The sequence below is a fragment of the Brachyhypopomus gauderio genome, chromosome 15, assembly GCF_052324685.1.
Source record: "Brachyhypopomus gauderio isolate BG-103 chromosome 15, BGAUD_0.2, whole genome shotgun sequence".
Taxonomy (NCBI): domain Eukaryota; kingdom Metazoa; phylum Chordata; class Actinopteri; order Gymnotiformes; family Hypopomidae; genus Brachyhypopomus; species Brachyhypopomus gauderio.
In genome coordinates, this window is record NC_135225.1 from 6380010 (window position 1) to 6402412 (window position 22403).

Consider the following 22403-nt stretch of genomic DNA (forward strand, 5'->3'; position numbering starts at 1 on the left):
TCACTGACATCATGCAAGATCATCATTAAGGGAGAACCCTCAATTATTTTGGCTAATATTCTTTTCTAAAATGTATTATCCCAATTGCACGGCACGGCTGAGTTGGCCTGCCCAAGCCCACGGGGCACAGTGCTTCCTCGTGTGATCTGGGTTTGACTCCACGCCTCTACTGAAGCACCTCCCTTGACCAGCTCACAGGCCAGACCAACAGAGCTGAGAATGTCCTCCGTGTGTGGCTCGCAGTGTCCAGGATGGACAAGCCCAGACCGGCAAACCATGCAAACAAATTAACAAACTAACAAATAGCCTTTGACTGGCATTTACGTATTTGCTTACAGGTCACTTCTATGTATTACTAGGCTGTGCTTGGAGCACTTTCCATGAATCTGACTTTGTAGAAGTCCAACTTTCATTTTTTTACATTGTGACAGGAGCAGAAAGTGCAGCTTTAAGATTACTAGAGGAAAAAATATATACAGAAATCATAAATACATTCTTATATCTAAAGCAGTAAATTAATAACTTACATTTATGCCATTTAGCAGATGTTCATATCCAGAGTGACTTGTAAAATTACAGTCAAAAGTCTGAAAAGTGTGATCCTTCAAAACAAAAAAGTCTGACACACCTCCCACTCACGGCAGGAATGAACAACGAAACGACTGTACTGCGTTATTTAGATAAAATGCAGACCTTGGTTGCCCTCACTGATGAATAATACTTACCATATATCATTTGAACCTCTTTTTTCCTGCATTGCATTCAACAGGTCTAACAGCCTCTTGCCTCTATGGTTCAATAGTTTGTGTTCAGTTTTACCATATAGTTAAATTTCAGGCCAAGCCAATGTAAAGCCAAGGTAGAGGGTAAACTGCCCCCCCCCCCCCCATTGTGACATTCTATTGCCCGGTTCTCACCCACTTATTTCCTCTTTGCTCTTCCCTTTCTCTCCCTACACTTGTCACGACCCCTGAATCCTCATTCCAGAAGTAGATCACTTTAATTCTGCTTCATGGGTCTTTTTCAAAACTCCCGAAGAGCAGAAGAGCCCAGGACTGGTGAGCGTGACCAGTCAGCCCTGTGTGTTTTGAAACACAGACATCATCTCACATAATCTGCCCCCCCCCCTCCTTTCCCCACATACACCTTCACATTTTTGTTCCCTCCCTATGCACACAAAGGCCATTTGGTATGGAGCACCACAGAACAGGGCTCTGCTCCTTTGTTTTGGCACGTTTGTTTGTGTGCCGTGAGGACATAATGCGGTAACTGGCACTGCAGTGCACAGCCTACAGGCCACTACAAATGTAATGAAGACAGAAGCTATTCAAAGCACTGATGAGAAAATACATATACCCAGATTTTAGTGCCTTTTCTATAATCATAGCAGATTCCTCCATTTCTTAAATGCAGTTCTTCCAAGATAACTCAGCACCTCCTGAGCCACTCGCCAAACAACAGCATGGTTTTCTTCCTATATGCCATGTGTGTCATATTGTCATATACAGAGTGTCGTTGAAAGGCTGGTGGTCCACAGTACCTCTTACATGTACAAAAACTACACTACTGTAGTTAGGAAGGATGTTAGGAAGTTACTACTCAGTTGTCCATGTTGCACTGTAATCTGTAGGACCTAAAGTCACATATAAACATGGAATAAAACATTCTGTAGAATTGATATGGCTGTAAAGGGCATGACTCCAGAGTCTATGGAGAAATGATGTGATTTACTGCAGCAATGTCTTTAGGAAACTCTGAGCACATACCTGGGGATGATCAAATGAACATTTTTTTTTCATAGGTGGTCACCATGGTGATGGTGACCTATAAACCTGGCACTGATAACAACTGGAAGCATATGATATTTATGAGTGACATCACTTCCCTCTGCAAACCCCTAAAAGTCTCCAGTTTGGAATAATAAAATCTTTCTGCAAATGTCAAATTACATATCAAACTAAAAAGCACCTTTCAAAACAGTCCCAAAACAGTACACGACATGCATCTACCTCACTGCACATCTACTACCCATGGGGAAAACATTCTATATACTGCAGGCTAATGCCCTGTGATAATACGGTGCACCTCAGTGTTTGAAGTTAAAGTAGTTAAGTCCAAACACCCAGCAGCCTCGTGGCTCTCCTGCCCTGCCCTCGGGGGCTTACATGTTAATGAAGGTAGAAGAGAGACAGAACTTCAAATGAAGTTGATGAGCTGTGACAGGGAGAAGCTGCGACCAGTGGAATGAAGCCTCACAGCTTGGGGTCAGTGTCTCTCCCCCTGCTGGGTAGCCTGTTCACACCATCACACCTGCCTGTCAGAGGAGAGAGCCGTAAGGCTCCCCGGGACAGGGGGGGGGGGGGGGGGGGGGGGGGGGGGGGGGGGGGGAGCTGTATGACTCCCCAGGACAGAGACAGGGGGGGGGAGAGCCAGGACAGAGAGAGGTGGGGGAGAGAACCATATGACTCCCCAGGACAGAGAGAGGGGGGGAGCTGTATGACTCCCCAGGACAGAGAGGGGGGGGAGCTGTATGATTCCCCAGGACAGAGAGGGCGGGGGGAAGAGCCAGGACAGAGAGAGGTGGGGGAGAGAACCATATGACTCCCCAGGACAGAGAGAGGGGGGGAGCTGTATGACTCCCCAGGACAGAGAGGGGGGGAGCTGTATGACTCCCCAGGACAGAGAGGGGAGGAAGTACAGAAAGAAGATCCAAAGTAAGAAAATGGCATCTTTGGGAAGAACGTTGTTCCCGCTTCAGTGAAGTGAAAATATTAAGACCTCATATAACACGCAGGACATGAGACACAAGACAACATGTAAACTAAGGACTTCTGTTTCGGGGGACTAGTGTAGATGTTAAACTAAACTCAATCTCATGCAAACATAACGTTATATAGGGATTGTGTCATGACAAGCTAAGATTATGACTTCTCCACAGGGAATCTTATAGAGGCATCTCTAGAGACGAGTTGGGTCAAAGATTCATTGAGTCTCTGTAGAATGTTACTGTAGAAAAAGCTTAAAAGTACATAACAGAGTGAATCTCTACAAGCTGTGATCACTCCTTCAGAATTGCCAGTGTCGTACATCAAGCAGGATTAACTACATTTTCATGTCATATATGATTACAAACACATATCTAATATATCGCATCTAATAATATCTAATGTGTCCAACATAAAATAAATCTAACCTTGGGCCACGCTTCGCATTGTAGGGCTAGACGGGGTATATACTGAGAAAGAGAAAGATATGTTAGCGATTTGTTTAAACAATGCAAGTCTGGAGTGATGAACTAGGTGACTCGTATTGAAACGCAGCAGAAATACGCTGGAAATAGTGTCGCACATTTCCTAACCTACGTAACACACCGTAGCCTACTAGGAATGCTGGCTAGAACTTGAGAATGTAAATTGCGATCATTTCGTTTTTACATGTGCTATTCATCTAAAATCCGCCAAAGAAACTTTAAAAAAAACACATATAAAGTATTACTTATATGGGGTACACGCAGTGCATCGTATACACGATCAAACGTACGTTTGCAGGTCAAGGCGTGTTAACCATACTGGTGGTGAGTTTATACTGACCCCTTGTGTTAATGCTGTATAAATCGTTTGCTATAGCCTACATATACGAATATACACCAGTTATACTAAAAAAGTGAACTGATGTGCCTTATCGATAACAAAACCTTTATATTCATCTTACTTCAAACACATGATTTAAACGTCTGCACAAAGAGTTATTTTACTGTGCTCTCTAAGCGAATTTGTAGCAATTAGTTATGACTTCCTGCTTTGATATTTAGCACATGCCTGCGTAGGAATACAGCAGGAAAACAAACTGACTCGTTTATGTGCGGAGGAACGCGTGGAAGTAAAACACGTATGATACGTGGGAGTATCTGTTCAGTAAGAAACCCCGAACGAATCTTCACCCACGCCTTTCAAATATTCTGATCATTTTAAACGGAAATAAATTTAAATTTAACCAGACAAACACGATAACTGCGCATTGAATCCGAATCAGAAACACATCTGTTCTATTCTATGTATTTCAGAGACAAACAAAAACAAGTTTGCAGTGTGTATAAACATCCATGTGGGTTATTTTGGGGTTTGCAGGATTCTGGACTCCACAGTACTGATTCAAAGGGAATATGATTTTACATAGCTCGTGATGAATCTACAGATTAGTCTCGTATGTTATGAAAAACGTCCAGTAGTACAACTCCAGTTACTCGTGCTGTTTCTAATTACTTCAAATTAGAATTCAAAATTTTACTTAAAAATTTGTTTAAAAAAACTTTGATGGGTATGATTTCTTTTCAGTATAACTGCTGCAGAGGCTACTGAGTTCATAATGTGATTTCTGCCATATGATGCACAGTTGCAAGGGTCATTTAGGCCCTTGCAGGTACACTTCATCTTGACAACAGCTGCCATGCCTGTGGCAGAAGGACTAACAGGTAGCTGACCCATCTGCTGAACCTGGTGGCATGGCCCCACCGCATTGCAGTCGTCTGAGTAACAGCCGTGACCCTTCACCCCTGGGTCTTCGTAGCCTCGGCTGTTTGCTTGGTTACAGAATGACATGCATGAGCATGGCTTCATCACACCACCTGGAAGAAGAACAGATTATATCGGTTCAGAGCAACTGATGCGATTCTCAAATGTATGAGCATGGTTACCTGAATGCACTAATGTGGTTGCACACAAGATGGAGGTACATGTGGGATCCATGCTGATTGCAGTCCTTCCAATGCTTGGGATCTACAGTATGTTGATTGCAGTCCTCATCTGTTGACACCCAGATAGGTATAACACTACCTACCTAAGCAACTACGCTCATATACATCTTAGTCTGAGAATGATCAACTCGAGTGCATTTGGAATTACACTGATAAGATATTCTGTTAATATGCACTTCATATATGAACAGCATATGAAAAATGCATGCAACACAGATATTGCACTTTTTTAACAAAAAGACTGCATAATAAGCAAAAGTTTCATGTCTAAAACACCATATCAAGTCTAAATATCATTAAACATTTAATCTATTAAATTAATGCACCAAGCTTTTGCTGAAATAACAATCTCTGCAGTCTGTATACTTACAGATTTAAAGTAGCCATTGTAGCCATTTAGACTCTGAGGTCAACAGCAAAATGTGTAGGAAGTGTCCAGTGTTCCTGGGTTCCTCTTGAAATATGCTCCACTAAACCTTTGATGCGTCTCTGCTCTCATGGACCAAATGGATTTTTCGCCCACAAACAACCTTTGAAGTACAGGCCAAAGGGTTTCAATGCATTTCCTCTAAACCTTCCTAATTGTAATACTTAAGACAACAAATACACATATAGGGGCATCTTTCTTTTGGGCTTTCTAAACATCTGCGATCCCTAAAAACTGCTGTGTGTTGCTTTGAGTTTTCCACTGATATTGTCAAGCTTTGAGCATGTGGCAGTATGGCACAGTTACTCCTGTTTATGGAAACTTGTAAGAGCTCACAATGTGCTACACGCAGCAAGTCTCCCACCAAAATTCAAATGTGGGATGTTGTCCGAGACCGCTCCAGCCTTACAATTTATATTCCTTTAAATGTTCAGCCATCCTCTGCCAGCCATACTGACACAGGAACTCAGAGATACCAGTGACCTGCCTGTTTTGATGTCTTTGATTTCAAATGGTTAATCATACACCCAATCACTTGATAAAGACAGAAGGATTTGGTATGGAGACACCTTATTATTGCAGAGCAATTCGGCAAATATCCCCACATATGGTTTCCTTTCATGTATGTTGTTTATCCTGCACAGTGGGAGGGCGTCAGGCAGTGATAACTTCATGCTGGAGGCAGCAGTAGATGAAGATCTCCTCAGAGAACTGACCTCAATCCTCTGCCTACTGCCAAGTTTCCTGTATGAGCTGTTATTTTTTAGCTTAAATCAACTTACTCATTATGGGCTTAGCTGGTAAGATTACTGCTGGTTAATCAGCAGAATAGCTGGACATGAAAAGCTGAACTTCCTTTCCTAATCTGTTATCATAGCTATTACATGTTTAAATTACAGACATCTGGTAAATAACAGTTTTTGCACTTTGCATTTTAATTCACTTCAATTGTATTCATTTAAATCTTTCTCCATCAATTTCTGTAGTTGGGATATGTCTTTTTGTACCAGCTATGCAGCACTGAATTAATTCTGAATGTGTAAGGTATTGGTTTGTCTACCACCATCAAAACATTAACACTAAGACTGGCAACACCGGAAGGAGAAGGAAAGCAAAACACCAGACTGAGGTCTCGACTGAGACACTTATGGGGGACGTGTGCTCATCCTGACACGTGTGCTCAACCTAACACGTGTGCTCATCCTGACACGTGTGCTCATCCTGACACGTGTGCTCATCCTGACACGTGTGCTCATCCTAACACGTGTGCTCAACCTAACACGTGTGCTCAACCTAACACGTGTGCTCATCCTAACACGTGTGCTCATCCTGACACGTGTGCTCAATCTAACACGTGTGCTCAACCTAACACGTGTGTTCATCCTAACACGTGTGCTCATCCTGACACGTGTGCTCATCCTGACACGTGTGCTCATCCTAACACGTGTGCTCATCCTGACACGTGTGCTCATCCTGACACGTGTGCTCATCCTAACACGTGTGTTCATCTTAACACGTGTGCTCATCCTAACACGTGTGTTCATCCTAACACGTGTGCTCATCCTAACACGTGTACTCAACCTAACACGTGTGTTCATCCTGACACGTGTGCTCATCCTGACACGTGTGCTCATCCTGACACGTGTGTTCATCCTGACACGTGTGCTCATCCTGACACGTGTGTTCATCCTGACACGTGTGTTCATCCTGACACGTGTGCTCATCCTGACACGTGTGTTCATCCTGACACGTGTGCTCATCCTGACACGTGTGCTCAACCTAACACGTGTGTTCATCCTGACACGTGTGCTCATCCTGACACGTGTGCTCATCCTGACACGTGTGTTCATCCTAACACGTGTGCTCATCTTGACACGTGTGCTCATCTTGACACGTGTGCTCATCCTGACACGTGTGTTCATCCTGACACGTGTGTTCATCCTAACACGTGTGCTCATCCTGACACGTGTGTTCATCCTGACACGTGTGCTCATCCTGACACGTGTGCTCATCCTGACACGTGTGCTCATCCTAACACGTGTGCTCATCCTAACACGTGTGTTCATCTTAACACGTGTGCTCATCTTAACACGTGTGCTCATCCTGACACGTGTGCTCATCCTGACACGTGTGCTCATCCTGACACGTGTGCTCATCCTAACACGTGTGTTCATCCTAACACGTGTGCTCAACCTAACACGTGTGTTCATCCTGACACGTGTGCTCATCCTGACACGTGTGCTCATCCTGACACGTGTGTTCATCCTAACACGTGTGCTCATCCTAACACGTGTGCTCATCTTAACACGTGCTCATCCTGACACGTGTGCTCATCCTAACACGTGTGCTCATCCTAACACGTGTGCTCAACCTAACACGTGTGCTCATCCTAACACGTGTGCTCATCCTAACACGTGTGTTCATCTTAACACGTGTGTTCATCTTAACACGTGTGCTCATCCTAACACGTGTGCTCAACCTAACACGTGTGTTCATCCTAACACGTGTGCTCATCCTAACACGTGTGCTCATCCTAACACATGCTGCTGTTGCGTGTGGAACAGCCCTGACGCACAGATCCACAGAGTTAAAAGCAAGAAGGCATAAAGAGTTCATTACTCACTGTGAGCAGAGAGCAGGATGTGGGCACGACCAGGCCAACAGCACCAGTGAGCCACTCCTGTGGCTGGCAGGACAATGCAACAAAAGGCAGGTTGCTTGTGCAGGAAACCTCTGAGCGTGAGCCAGGCTATTAGGGAGCTAATACCACACCAGAAGCGAGAACAGGCAGATTACCAGCATGTCGACTTTGGCCGTAAGACAGGAGCAGTGTTTTACTGAATAGACCAATCGAGGCAGAACCCATTATGTGATCCTCTCAACAGACTAAACTGCACAGCCAGCAGTTAGTCAGCACGGCCTGGTATTGTGCCTGGCAAAAGTAAGACTTTGTGGTTTCAATGAGCAACCGCAATCAGGGTTGAGTCTTGCTTGTTGAGAATGGAGGAAGAGATGAAACTCAGTGCAGGACGCAATGTGTGGATCCTTCAATCTTTACTTTGGAATAACTTTTGTGACGACAGATTGAACAAAAATCAATTTGTCGCAAAAGTTCCTCAAGATATTTATTACATGACTTGTCTCTATTCAATGAATTATATACAAATAAATCAAGTTTGAGAGATTCCAGTGGGATGAGTATAACAGTAAATAAAAAGGTCTCCTAAGGTCTGAGGTGGCCTTATTCTTGCAAACAGGTCCACAATTATTTAACTATCTAGTACTTGGAATAGCAGATTTAGTTCTGTTTAGGTTCATTTCCCTTCAGCCACTGCAATAGCAAGAACACTAATAAATGATCTGATAAGGCTGTATTTAAATAAATAAATAAAAATTATTTAAATAAACCAAAGCACAAACTCAGAGCAGACAGTCATTCTCACAAGTGAGAACTTCACACAAGGCCAAATGAACCAAATGGAACTGAGGAACTGATTTCTATATAATGAACGTGACGTGCACTGAACTCTTAGAGGCTCTGTTATAAACACTGTGTGCTCGTGTCACTGGCACTGAAATTGCCTGTCTGATCAGAGCGCCATCTGCTGGATCACTGACAACGCACTTCAGGCACTTAAATGCATGTCCGAGAAACAGCTCAATACAGAGACACTTATTCTCAAACTGAATAACACCATTTCAGAAAGGTAGAATAATTTTCATGGTGAAAATTAATTGTACCGTTAAATTGCTTCAGCCAGGGGATCAAAGAGAAGAGAGAGAAAGCGTTTATTGCCATCTTTTATTGCACTTTGTGAACAGGTGCTGCATGACTTGAGCAGGGCTTCTTTTTCTGGAAGCTTCCAGCTCACCACATCAATAGAGCAGGACTGAGCAAACCCAGCCAAATGTTACGAACTACCTTAGAACTAAAGACGGATCCAAATAAAATATCAAAATAAAAATCCCCAAACTAAGATTACACATCATGTTTGCTAAGATGCAATAAAACAAAGAGTATCTACAAAGACACACAAGGAAGCTATTTAAACAGTATCAAAACCTGCAGAAGTGTCCCATAACCATATTTAGCTCATATTCACAAAAAAGGAAGTTTCATTCTACTTCATGCATTTTTTAATAATCACTTTATAATAATATATTTATATATAGATAGATATTGTCTTTCTTATCATCACTTGTGTTTTCAAGTTCAAAAAAGAGTATGAATAAGTTTAACAGTCAGCTCCATCAGTGGTTGTCATGGCAACATAGCAATTAACCTCATCCTTACGCCAAGCACTCTTTCTCTCTCAGGCATACACGCATTCTCATAAATTTACTTTACTGATGGGGAGTACATCGCTAAAAAAAAAACGTCTACAAGACCCGTTACAGGAAATGTCACATTGAGACATTGAACCGAGCAGTAATTACAGTGCAGTAGTCCAGAGTGTTGGCCAGGCTACAGCAGACCAGTTTCATCAAGAACATCAGTAGTGTTGAACATCTGAGAACAGTCCATGACTCTGTCCAGCAGTGCAAAGGACAGACGTCACACTCTCCTCTTTATAGCTTCAAATGTCCTTCTGTTGCTTATTTGTCCCGTGGGTGATCTGAGATCAGGTGACAGAGAGCTAACTCTTCCCCATCTTGGCAATCAGCTCATCACAGATCTTGGTCAATTCCTCAATCTCTTTGTTCTATAAAAAAAAATAAAATGCATCATATGAATCACAGTTCTATTGTCATGCGACTGAACTTTGTTGCATCAATGCTCATGAACTAGCTCCCAGTTTATACTCGGCTGCAGACTCTCACCAATATGATAATATGAGAGTGTTGTGTCAGAAAAAGCACAATGTAAATGTGAGCAGCTGGTCATGGGAGCGGAGACAAACCTTCTGCTCCAGTGTGCGTTCCAGTGAGTCTACTTTCATCTGTTCTTTTCTCAGACTGGCCTGGTAGGCTGCCTGTTCCTGCTTAGCTTTGGCACGAACTTGAGCGATGTCTGCATTCGCCCTGTAGGACACCGCAAACAGGGCTCAGGAAGGCAGGGTCGCCCCACATCACATCAAAGCTCCACCAGACCTGGTCTTCATTTACCCATCACACGTACTGCCGCTGGCAGATGAGCAGAATACGTGTCCCGCAAAACAGCAGAGTACGTGTCCCGCAGAACAGGTGTGTCAGCGCGCGGGACTTACTTGTCTAGCTTCTCTTCGGCGTGGATTTTCAGGGCCTGGTAGCGTTGCTCCTCCTTGCGTACCCGAGACAGGTACTCCTGCGCACACTTCTTAAGCACCTCCTCGTTCTGTTAGGGGGGGGTTTCAGGTCAGTATCTGGAAAGTGCTCAACCTTCTCCTTCAACCTATTGGCACAGACTGGGGGGTGTGTCCTTCCCCAGCGTTCCTGCTCACACTGCTCGTATAATGCCTTAGGTTGGGTAGTATGAGCCCCCCCCCACCCACCCACCCCCACGGTGTTGAAATGAAACCTGAGCTGCTGCACCAACCCTTCTCAAAGCAGCTGCTATCATGTGTTGCACACAATGCTTCCCTGTACTGTACAGATATGGAATACTGAGATGCTGGTAGTGGGTAAAACTGAAGTGGCTATATGTGGAGTATGTGTGCAGAAATTGTATATGTTGTCTGCTGCCAAACATCTGACCTTGCGGAAGCCTTCTAGAACGTCTTTCATTTTCTCATAGCGGCGGAAGAGATCAGCCAGGGACTTCTCCACTGAGTTGAGATCGGACAGGGCCTGATCCTTCTCTACAATCAGCTGCTGGATGGTATGATGGGACAGAGACTTCCCCCTCTGCTCATCCTCTAAGACACACACACACGCACACACGGAGCTGAGAACTTATTTGTAATAAATCTGTTTTTTTATTTTCTCATAACACATAGATAGGTATGATAATACTATAACATACTGTATCACTAAATATCACATAGACACACTACCACACTGTAAAATCCCCTGTAAGTATCCATCCAGAAGCTATCAGGAGAGGTACTGTTAGTGCACTCAGAGCATGAAAATATAATATGCATTACATCTCAAATAATGTTCACTAATACTTGACGACATTTTGTTCAACCACGGTACCCCTGTGAAGCATGCAAACAAGACACACATCAAACAATGGGTAACCATGGATACACTGAAAGTGAGAGATGGGACGATCACAGATCAGCTGGCCCCTCGTATCTCAACGGTTTCTCACATTAACTCTCCCAGTTCCATCCCAATCCCCCCTTTCTCAGATTATCTGCCAATCCGCTTAACCAAAAGTCCTTATTTCTCACTCGTCATAGGAACAATGCCATAACAAATCCAAAATGGAGCATCCTGAAAGCAAGAATATCATAATGTTGCAATAAAAAATGACTTGCTAACAATGGGCTTTTGTCAAGGCTAATATTATGAACACATTGTTTTTAGTTTTGAAGATGTGATTTATAATATTTTGTTTTTAATGTGCTGACACAACAACAAAACAAACAAAAAGACACAGGAATGAAAGATGAAAGAGAGAAGACTGCAGATAGGCTCCGCCTCCTCTCAGATGCACGTGGGCGCAACATAAACAAACAAAAGGAAGAGTCCTCGCTACTTACCAGGCATGCCTGATTGGTTTATCAGATGTTTATGTGCAAAGGTGGGAGCAAAACAGAAAGAAGGGATTGTGTTAAGTCAAGCCAGCAGGGAGGAACAGATGGAAGAAAGCGTGCTAGAGATATGATTAAAAAATCCACAGCCTTCCATCAAGGTATAGAACATAAGCTGCAAGGATGGGTTTCAAGCACTGGAACGTTGTGAGAGCAAATAATGAATTAAGCTAAGAGTGAAACAAAACATGAATAAGCAAGAAACAGATCAGACATAAAGAGAGAAGAGGAACTGGGTATGGAGTCGATCGTTATGCTGGAACTGTCAGAACTGTGAAAGTGGTGTGTGGGGGCCAAGAGGTGCATTCACACTGAACAAAACTAACTGGGGTTAAATCAAATCCTGCAGTTAAAATAAAAGTCATTGTCCAAAACCTCAAAAAATGAATGTTTATGTGATGGTTTTGGTCAAGGGTAATGAATAAACTGTATTAAACTGTCAGCTTGTAAGAACAAAGTAAAATGGTAATTCAAGAGCCATATTTCAGCATCAAAGTAGTGAATGCAAGAAAAGTGAAAATAAATCAAAAGAGGACTGGGGTCTTGAGAGCTAGTGCTTGTAACTGACCAGTGGCTGAGTCCAGCATCACGAAAAACTTTTCTGCAAATTCAGTGAAATAAAGTGACATGAGTGTGTATACAGAGATCGATGTCTCAGGGAAGGGAATGTGATATTTTCGTCTTGCTTTTGTATCTATAGTGTATCCACAGAAAACAAACACAACAGAGCTGTCAAATAGAAAACCAAAGAGACCAATGAGATCCGACCGAACAGACAGGCGGTCAGCACTCACCAATCATTTGTGCAATTGTCTTCTCATATTCTGCAACGATTTTCCTGTACACAAGAGATGAAAGAATCTATTTAATGGATTTGAATTAAAAGAAAACAAAATGTGTTACTCTAAAAACAAACTTATTGCATCAAAACACAGTTTTTGTGGAACAAAATTACTGTATTAAGGCTTATATATTTCAGACCTGTTCTTCGTAGGTCTGAGAAGCGATTTCTACTAAAAGTTTATATACTGGAAACTAGTCATAAAAAACTTGCTTTCCTGGAATCACCCTATGGAAATGGTGGGTACAAATCTGCAGGCCTTGGGAGAGGCCCGGAGGAAGGCCGGCTTTGGGAAGAAACAGGTCGCCAGCTTGAGAAGCAGATGTATCAGCAACGCTTCCCATTAGCCTCTTCAGTCTCTCCTCTCCTAAGGCCAATCCTCCTACTGTAGTAAAGCCCTGTCTCATCCACACTGCTACAACAGTGTCCATCTGGCCTTAGCCCCTCCCTCTCTCTGCCCTAGAGCCAAAGACTCAATGGGACTACAGTCACTAATATCTATTCATCGATACTAAAGACTGAGTAATTTCATGTTTTATATAATAATATCTAAATGCCTTGCTTTATGTCCTTATGAGACACACCTGCAGTTTTGCCTCTAATGTATTGCCCAGGTCTCTCCCCTGTCTTTGTTACACCTCGCATAAAGGTTGGAGTGAAATAAACAGTCTGAAATGTTCCAAGGTTCATGTGTCAGCTGAAAGCAAGATATCCAAATAAAAATATAATAATAATAATAATATAATATAATAATAATAATAATAATATGGTGTATAATAAAAAAAAACTGAAAAATGACAGAAATAATTTATCACAGTTATTTTGAATCAACAGATACTGAAGATTTTAAAAGGTCTGTGTGGGTCACGTGAGCACAGTCACGTGAGCACAGTCTCACCGCATCTCCTCCAACTCCTGTCGACTCTCTTCATACTTCTTCTGCCACTCCAGGACTTCCTTTTCTTTGGCAACAATCTAATGATGACAGCAGTAATGCATCACCCAAACAGAAATGGAAGGAGGGGGCAGCATCAGGCTTTCTCGACGGCACAACAGTCACACAGCTCTACTTTTATTTATTTATTATACTGCATTTTCCAGTGTTACCATCGAGATTCACAGACGATTGGGAAAATCAGCATACTGATTGTTCCCCTTACAGTAATTTACTCGTGTACCTCTTCCCTGGCTATGCCCAGTGAGTGGTCCAGGTCCCTGGGCAGGTAGGGGCTCTCTCCTTCACTGTACCCAGCTTGAGAGTAGAGGGAACTCTTGGACACACCACTGTCCCCAGGGGAGGACACCTCTCTCTGCTGGAGTGGAAAGAAGGGAATTACAGAGAGAGGAGAAGAAAAAAAAAACACAAATAGGTGAGAATCAACTGCCTGCACCCACTGAGACGTGAAACATTTCAGTCTTACATTCACACCAGAGGGATTCGGAACCAAGCCACAAGGCAGCATGTCATCTACGGGTTCTACAGAGCAAAGCCAAAGTGCCAATGAGAGCAGGCTCTCCACTCCAATAGCTACACGCAGTTGGGATGAGGTTTCAGTTTGTGATTGGCCAAGCACACACAGCTGAGCGGCTGTGATAGGCTGGCACTGCCCGAAGTGAGATGGGAGAGAGCAGCTGTTTGTGGTGAAAAAGCACAGCTGTGATTGGGCCCAGGCCAGCGAGGAAGGGGAAGTCTGTGTTGCACAGGAAGAGGAAAGCTTAAGGCATGACCCATGTGTTAGTGACATGCTGGGACTACATCACAGTTAAAAAAGCAATGTATATGTACAGTTTTTAAAAGTTTAAATTATGATGATTTTCAAAAGTATGAGAAAAAGATGCGAGTCTAGTCTACATCTAGTTTACAATAACCAGTAACTAATTTGGGGAATTAAATCCAAGATTAACTTCCTGATAACCCATGATAAATCCAGTTCTATATACCATCACATACATACTATACTGTATATATTAGATAATATTATGGAGGTCCACAATAGTAAGCCACACAGCAAAAAAAAACAACTGAAGAAATCCATGATGTATTTATATTATGGAAGAAAGCAGTGTACATGAATATCAGCACTTTTCCATCAACTGTGTTTCACTAACAGTAGAAATTTGCTGAAACGTAGTCTGTTTAGTATATTTACCTCTGAAATGCCACAGCACGAGACAGTGCCGTCTCACATCCCTGCTCTGAACACTCTCACCCTCGCAAAAGCCCTCCTCTGACCTCCTGTTCTTTCATAATACAGCAACATGGAATTCGTGGTGAAAAAACCCCAACTGCTGATTAGAGTAGATGAAATCATCCTCACAGAAGTTAAAGAGGTTCTGGTTTTACAGAGATGCAGGATGCCAGACGATCAAATACATGATGCGTGTTGACCAATACTGGGTCTGGCCAGGCTATTTATACCATTTATATTTATAGCGCCATTATACTATCCAGGAGGCCTTGTGCTGTCATGGACTGTCAACACTGTCACTTGGTAAGGAACTGGCAGGTTTACACTGCACAAGGCTTCCCACAAACTGAAGAACGTCTGGGCAGTTATGCTCAGTGAAACGTTGAAGAAAGAGGTTATGTGAAATGGTGAGGGAAAGAGCTTTGCAGAGATGGCAGAGCTGACTGGAGAGGTAAAGTTAAGACTGCAATCATTCTGTATTTAAAGCCTTAATCATAAGCTTTGGGGAGTATCAGCATAAATATAATCCTTACAACAGCTAATTCATGAAACCTTCTGAAACCACAAACCAAACTAATGGTAAATGCCATAGGGCATAGTAGTATCATATTCTGTCCTTATTATGAGAAATTGAGCTTTGTTAATTGCATTAAATTGTTTCATCGTTTTCAAGACACATAGGAGCAACTACATATAGAAACATTAGCTACCGCAGAATTGCGAAGGACTCTACAGTTTGAGAGTATTTTCGGTTCCTCAGCCATGGATAGTGTGGGCAGATTCGTATTGGTACCTGTGTGAACTTAGAACTTCTTCGACAGAATTTGACCTCTGCCTGAGCAGACCTGCCCACAGACTTCTGGGAAAATAATCAGACCGTTTTACAGAGAATGGGCCACAAAGTAAGAATGGCAAAGTGGAGCAACCCACAGTTCACAGTTAAGCTCTAACTGTGATGAGATGTCTGAATAATATTACAATAATATTACAGAAATAATGTTAATGTCTTATGACTGTGGAATGCAAAGTCCAAGTGGTGGTAGACAAATTATGTGATCTTCAGTACTAATACGAAATATGGATATTGAGGTCAAACAAACCTTCTTAGTACAGGCAGTAGTAGTCAGTAGACAGAGAGAGGGTAAGTGGGTAAGAAGGACAGTCTGAGCATCTAGGTTATAAGCTCAGGGAAGATATATCAGTCAAAGAAGTTCAACTCTCTGGGGGAGACTGACTGAGGGAGTTAACAACATCAGTAGTCTAGTTTTAGTCAGATAGGGCATATTTCTCTCATTCCTCTTACTTTAGCTGTGGGAGAAGGCTTGAGATACAGGTGGCGAAGAGTGGGCTTCTTGAGCCAAGACTGTGGAGTGTGCAAGACACAAACGTGAGTGGAGAAGACGCATGTGACACACACTTGTGCTTGGGTGTGTGTGTGTGTCAGTTTGTCTGTGAGTATGACTAGATGATTATCTTCCCAAGGCCCATTTATTTCCCAAAATACCAGTCCAGCCGTCAATGAGAGTGTTGGCCACACTCACCACACCTGAGCAATGCGAAAGCCAACCAATCAGCAAAACTGATCCAAGTTTATGATCACACAGCACTATATTAGCAGGGTCCAGTTCAGACATACAGACGGGGTGTATGTCTACTGTATTCCAATGTGTTAGTGTCAATTAGTCACCATCAGAATCAGAAATCAGCAAGAATGTGACAAGGAATTAAGCAGAAGAGAAAAACATCTCTTTGGATATTTTATTTTCAAGGACCACATAAATAAACTGGATAATATGATGAGATTCACCGCATCCCAAGTCACATTGATCACTTTTATGCATCTTCTGTCCAGGGGAACATGCATTATTGTCATAAAGCTCTTCGAGAAGACACACCTCTCTCGCAAAAGAAGGTGTCGGTTTGGGAGAGAACAGCACCAATCACGGAGCCAGGTTAAAGATGTCACATGGCGGGAACCAATAGTGAATGTGAATGTTGGGTCACTCCCACAATGTTGAGGTAGTATATGGGTGCACACTTGCACTCACATGGGGGTGCAGTCAGAGGGAAATCACACATGCGTCCACACCTCCATACTCAGAGCACTGCACACACTCTGCTACACACACACACACACACACACACACACACACACACACACACACACACACACACACACACACACACAAATACACGCTGGCTCAGTGCAATACCTGAGGGGAAACAGTGGATAGAGTAGGACTCTGTGAGATGTTTTGGGCTACCTGCAGAGCCTCAATCCTCAGGGCTGCGAGGACAAGTTCCTCCTGGCCACGGAGGAGGAGGAGGGGGGAGGAGGAGGAGGAGGAGGAGAAAAGTGAAGAAAGCGAAGAGCAACGCGAAGAGAGAGAGGTCATGGGGCAAGGAAGGAGAGAGGGGTTAGAGTTCAAACTCTTACCTCTTATTTGAACTGAACTGACTCAGCAATACACATGAACAGACACACACACACACACACACACACACACACACACACTCACACACACACACACACACACACACACACACACACACACACACACTCACACACTCACACACTCACACACTCACACACTCACACACTCACACACATCCATTTATGAACACAGTCTGGACACACACAGGACAATTTTATTGTTACACCATGAAATTGAGCTGATGTTAAGTCCAAGTCTTCATCTAATTTCTGGAGTATTAAAACTGGGTCTGTATTCCTGTATAACTGTATAGGTATATGTGATTTTTGCATGACCACATCAGATGATACCTAAAATTCAGTCATTCATCTCCAGTCATTATAATTTTCACACAGGTGTGCTGAGGCCAAGTTTATTACTTTTAGTCAAGTCATCTTCAGATTCAGTTCACCCAATTTCACACTAAAACTACAGATCCAGAAATTCTTGGAGAACACAAAGGAACCATAATTTCCTCCAAACTACATTATTGGCTTAACATCAGCCCTCAAAAACTGAAATCACACACACACACACACACACACACACACACACACACACACACACACACACACACACAAAAGTCTGAAATTCAGAAATAAACACAAGACGCAACAAATGAAATAACAAAAAAAACAATGAGACCACTGAGTACGTGGACAGAACGAGAGAAACGTGAGACAAAGCTGAATGGAAGCACTCACAGCAGCACACAGCTCCATCACACACTCCAGCAGCTGTGGAGGAGGGGCAGGGAGGGGCGTGGCAGGGGCGGGGCAGGGGCGGGGCAGGGGCAAGGTGACAGGGGCTTGTCAAGCAGGTTCCTTGGTACACACCTGCAGCTTGTGGGCGAAGGCGGTAGGATTGGTCTCAGCCAGGTCGGGCTCCAGGTAGTTGAGGGGGGCAGCTGACTCACTCAGCCTGTCTAGGAGGGACAGATCTGAGGGGTCCGCTGGACTCTGGGAGGGGGACTGTAATGAGGTCCAGAGTGGCAGAGGAACAACAGGAGGAGGAGGAAGGTGTTTGGGAGTCACTGAGACAGCAGCGGTAATCACACGGAAGGGCTTCAGCATCTTACACTCGAGTGACGTTGGCATATTCCATTGGCATCAACGTCTTTCGCACGGGCGACACAGGCACAGCGCATATGCTGAGGGCACTGACATTCGTCACGTGACATTGTCGCGTTACGTCACAGCCCTGTAACCTACGTGAGGCTCCACAAGACTGTCACCCATACATAAGATACCGATGTCACTAGCATATGCCAACGTGACCGGAACGTTTCCATGTTATTACTGCATCTCCGCTGGGAAAGCAAGGACAGAAACAGCTACACCAGCGGAACCTTCTGGAACCTCTACGATTTCTCATTTGTTTTGCTTGTTTCTTTCTGGTGGCACTTTTGTTTCTGTTTGGTCATGAAAGCGTACTCCGTATGTTGTAAGTTGAATTTTAGTGATTAACTGAGGTAATAGTCATAATGAACCTGTGATATGTCTCCCTCTAGAGGCTGAAATGCAGACAGCGTTTTAAATGACAGCAAATGAAAGAAGCAGCGCACCAAAACCAAAAGACAACACTGTGAAAATCTTTGGCCCACTCCAAACAACCGAGCAATTACAGTCAAAATACAGCACAACTAGATTACTTTAGCATTCTCTCAAACAAGGAAAGCAAACTGAACCTTTCGTTAATGAGCACGTGATGTGGTCAGGTGAAGCACATCTTCATGTGGAGGTCTTTTTATGTGTTTAATACTGACCACGCCATCTCGCTGGCCACTCTGAGTGCAGCTCTGTGATTGGCCGTCCCTCTGTCTGCTCTTCTCCGAGACAGGAGGGTCCTGGGTTGTAGCTCGTGATTGCAACACAGGGGACTTCCCTTCCGCCGAAATCTGAGCTTCCATTTCCTCAAAGCTCCTGCAGAGGGATGGACCAATGACTTTACTGGAATAGGCACAGGTATATTCTTGCGTGGAATTATGGGTAATTGCAAGGTCATAAACTGGTGGAAGGTATGTGTGTTTTACCCTGTACAGGGGGAATTAGGTCCTGAGTCTTGCTTTGAACTGTCTGTTACAGGATCCAGATTTAAATAGAGGGAAGGTTTCTTCACTGAGAGAGGCTGGAGAGAAAAGTGGAAGTCAGAGTGACCCATATGAACCAAACCCACAAACGTAAAACGCATCACACTTACTGCATCTGAATAATTGCTTATTCAATCATTTGGAACTGTTTACTCTTGTGATTTAAGCATATTGTGTTTTGACATGCCCGCTTGGTTGAAAAGTCTCTTTGAGAGGGAAAGTTACCGGTGCAGACGTGCCGATCTTCTCCATGTATTCAATCTCATAATCTGTAAATATAGAGGAGACCCAGAGGAGAATGAAATATAATGGAGTGAGTTTCTAGCTCAGCATCAATGACTGTATAAAATAGACCGAACAATAAAGACCGTAGCACTGAACACAATAAAGCTTCTCTTAGCATCCAATCCTTTATGGCCTCTGGGCTCACAAATAACTGGGCAGAGTAGGATAGTGTCACAGTACTACATATGTGAGACAAGCATGTCAACAAGAACAAACACACGCACACATGCGCACACACACAAATGCACACACACACACACACACACACACACACACACACACACACACACACACACACACACACACACACACACGCACATGCACATACACTCACACACTCTCTCTCTCTCTCACACACACACACACACACACACACACACACACACACACTCAAACACACACACACACACACGCACACACATGCACACGCACACACACATGCACATACACTCACACACTCTCTCTCTCTCTCTCTCTCTCTCTCTCTCTCACACACACACACACACACACACACACACACACACACACACACACACACACACACACACACACACACACACACACCATGGTCCCCTGCTGGTAATCTGCTCTTGCTGACGAAGTCTGTGAGGTCGGAGGGTTGAGGGATGTCGTGGACGTCTGAGGTCAGCTCCACCTCCACGTCATGCCGGGCCACCCACTTCTGGTTAGAGGAGGAGGCCAGTTTCTCTTCGTCGGTGGCGTGGTCCTGTGCGTGGTCAGACCTGGTGTCGGCGGGGGGCTCCTGGGGCCGGTGGGGTGGGTGTGGGATGGAGGACGAGAGCACGGGACACACAGGACAACACTGTCATGATATGAGGTGACAACGAAGGAAAGACACAGATGTCATTCAGAATGACATAATAACTGTGTGTGTGTGTGTGTGTGTGTGTGTGTGTGTGTGTGTGTGTGTGTGTGTGTGTGTGTGTGTGTGTGTGTGTGTGTGCATGAATGTGTGTAAGTGTGTGTGTGTGTGTGTGTGTAAGTGAATGTGTGTGTGTGTGCGTGAATGTGTGTGTGTGTGTGTGTGTGTGTGTGTGCGTGTGTGTGTTTGTGTGTGCGTGTGTGCGTTTGTGTGTGCGTGTGTGCGTTTGTGTGTGCGTGTGCGTGTGTGTGTGCGTGTGTGTGTGTGTGTGTGTGCGTGCGTGCGTGCGTGCGTGCGTGCGTGTGTGTGTGCTGGAGAAAGTCTTGACTCACTTGTGCAGACATATCAGACACAGGAGATCTCTCTGGTGGCCTCTTCACTCTAAAAGTGTTACTGTGGAAACAGAGAGGCATGGCAACAACTGAAGGCTTATGAGAATGTCTTCATCAACCAGAAAAAAACAAACCACATACACTGAGTGTACTTAAAGCGCATGAGTTTGAATCTTATCAGGAGTAAATATATTTGGACTGTAATGGCATATTCATTCTTTCAGAGAAACGTGATACACTGCAAAGAGACTTCAGTGTGCTTTGTGTATCTAGTCTTGGAACATCCTGTGATTGGCTAGGGTAGGATTTGAGTTGAATAACTTTTGCCTCAGATTCTGGTAAATTCCAGACTTCTTATCCTAATCTTGTTGCTTGTTAGCTGTTGTTGAGTGCTTCTTGGCAAACATCTAACTTGCAAAACACTAGGTAATGACATTGACTACTGTAGTTTAGTAGTAGTCTGGTATCTTGAATTCTGGCCTATCCGTACTATTACCTAGGATGAATTCTGTGATCAGATGCAAAGCACTTTGTAAGTTGCTCTGGATAAGAGCCGTAAATGTAAATGTAAATGCAGTTACATAAATACATGTTTGAATTGCTTTTGTAAACGTTTGGTAATATAATTGAACAGCTTTTACAGGAATGTACAAGTCTGCCAGAAAATAATGTTATCAGTAGCGAAACAATGGAGTGGAGGTTTGAGAAGTGAAGGCTGTGTGTTAGTGTCTCAGCCAGTACTGCACAGTGGACGCTATTGTTAGTGTGTTATGAGTGTATGGGTGGAGAGCTGTGTGATGTATATTTCCTTGCAAGCCGGAGTTTCCTTCAACTGTTAACTTGTATTCTTATCTGGCTTGAACTCGAGACCTTTTTAGCTACTGAAAATTAAACACCGATCATAGAAACTAATACATGCCTTGCAAATAGAGGAAGACTCTAATATAGTTGTAATGTCCTGAAGCAGGAATAATAGATTTTGTGTACATATGGCTATGTCTTATGTTACTCATATGATGCTGTACAGTTAAATTTTGATTGCTTACTGACCTGTAACAGATGTCACTTGTATCTGATCAGCAACTGTATCTGAAGTCTGAATATCTGAGTACAACACCTCACCTTCATGTGTTCTTACCATATCTACCCTAGATACTCTTCTAATGGGGACTAACACTGCAAAAGATGTTAGGACTGTTGGCTGAGGTGAAGTAGAACATTGACCAGAAAGGTAGATTAAAACTCAGAAATCTCAGAAAGCAAATGGTTATGAATGTTATTATTACTGACACTGATTCATTCTGTCATCTCTCTACTTACAACACACAACAGAGAGAAGAAAAACCAGTTGATTTCCTGTGATACATGAAAGCAACAGGGAAACAACATATGACAGACTAACCCGGGTCAAATAATATATATATCTCTCTCTCTCTCTCTCTCACTCACT

The 22403-nt window shown here is 43.5% G+C and overlaps 1 protein-coding gene across 9 annotated transcripts in view; it reads right to left on the minus strand.

Moving 5' to 3' along the window:
* Nucleotides 1-8963: 8963 nt before the first annotated feature.
* tacc2 (transforming, acidic coiled-coil containing protein 2) overlaps nucleotides 8964-22403 on the minus strand; it is a 56165-nt gene continuing 42725 nt past the window's right edge. The window contains exons 11-27 of one of the 9 annotated variants that reach the window (XM_076975253.1): nucleotides 22274-22309; nucleotides 20954-21014; nucleotides 20303-20501; nucleotides 19679-19722; nucleotides 19397-19491; nucleotides 19130-19286; nucleotides 18201-18335; nucleotides 17104-17196; nucleotides 16194-16253; nucleotides 15684-15749; nucleotides 13880-14014; nucleotides 13600-13676; nucleotides 12655-12698; nucleotides 10854-11014; nucleotides 10388-10494; nucleotides 10082-10202; nucleotides 8964-9883 (exon numbers count right to left, since the gene is read on the minus strand). In XM_076975253.1, coding sequence (XP_076831368.1) covers nucleotides 9818-9883; nucleotides 10082-10202; nucleotides 10388-10494; nucleotides 10854-11014; nucleotides 12655-12698; nucleotides 13600-13676; nucleotides 13880-14014; nucleotides 15684-15749; nucleotides 16194-16253; nucleotides 17104-17196; nucleotides 18201-18335; nucleotides 19130-19286; nucleotides 19397-19491; nucleotides 19679-19722; nucleotides 20303-20501; nucleotides 20954-21014; nucleotides 22274-22309 — 1657 coding nt within the window. In that variant the 3' untranslated portion in view covers nucleotides 8964-9817. Of the gene's footprint in view, nucleotides 9884-10081; nucleotides 10203-10387; nucleotides 10495-10853; nucleotides 11015-12654; nucleotides 12699-13599; nucleotides 13677-13879; nucleotides 14015-15683; nucleotides 15750-16193; nucleotides 16254-17103; nucleotides 17197-18200; nucleotides 18336-19129; nucleotides 19287-19396; nucleotides 19492-19678; nucleotides 19723-20302; nucleotides 20562-20953; nucleotides 21015-22273; nucleotides 22310-22403 lie in introns of all 9 variants that reach the window. The other 8 variants (XM_076975255.1, XM_076975252.1, XM_076975254.1 and 5 more) reach the window with 8 other exon arrangements.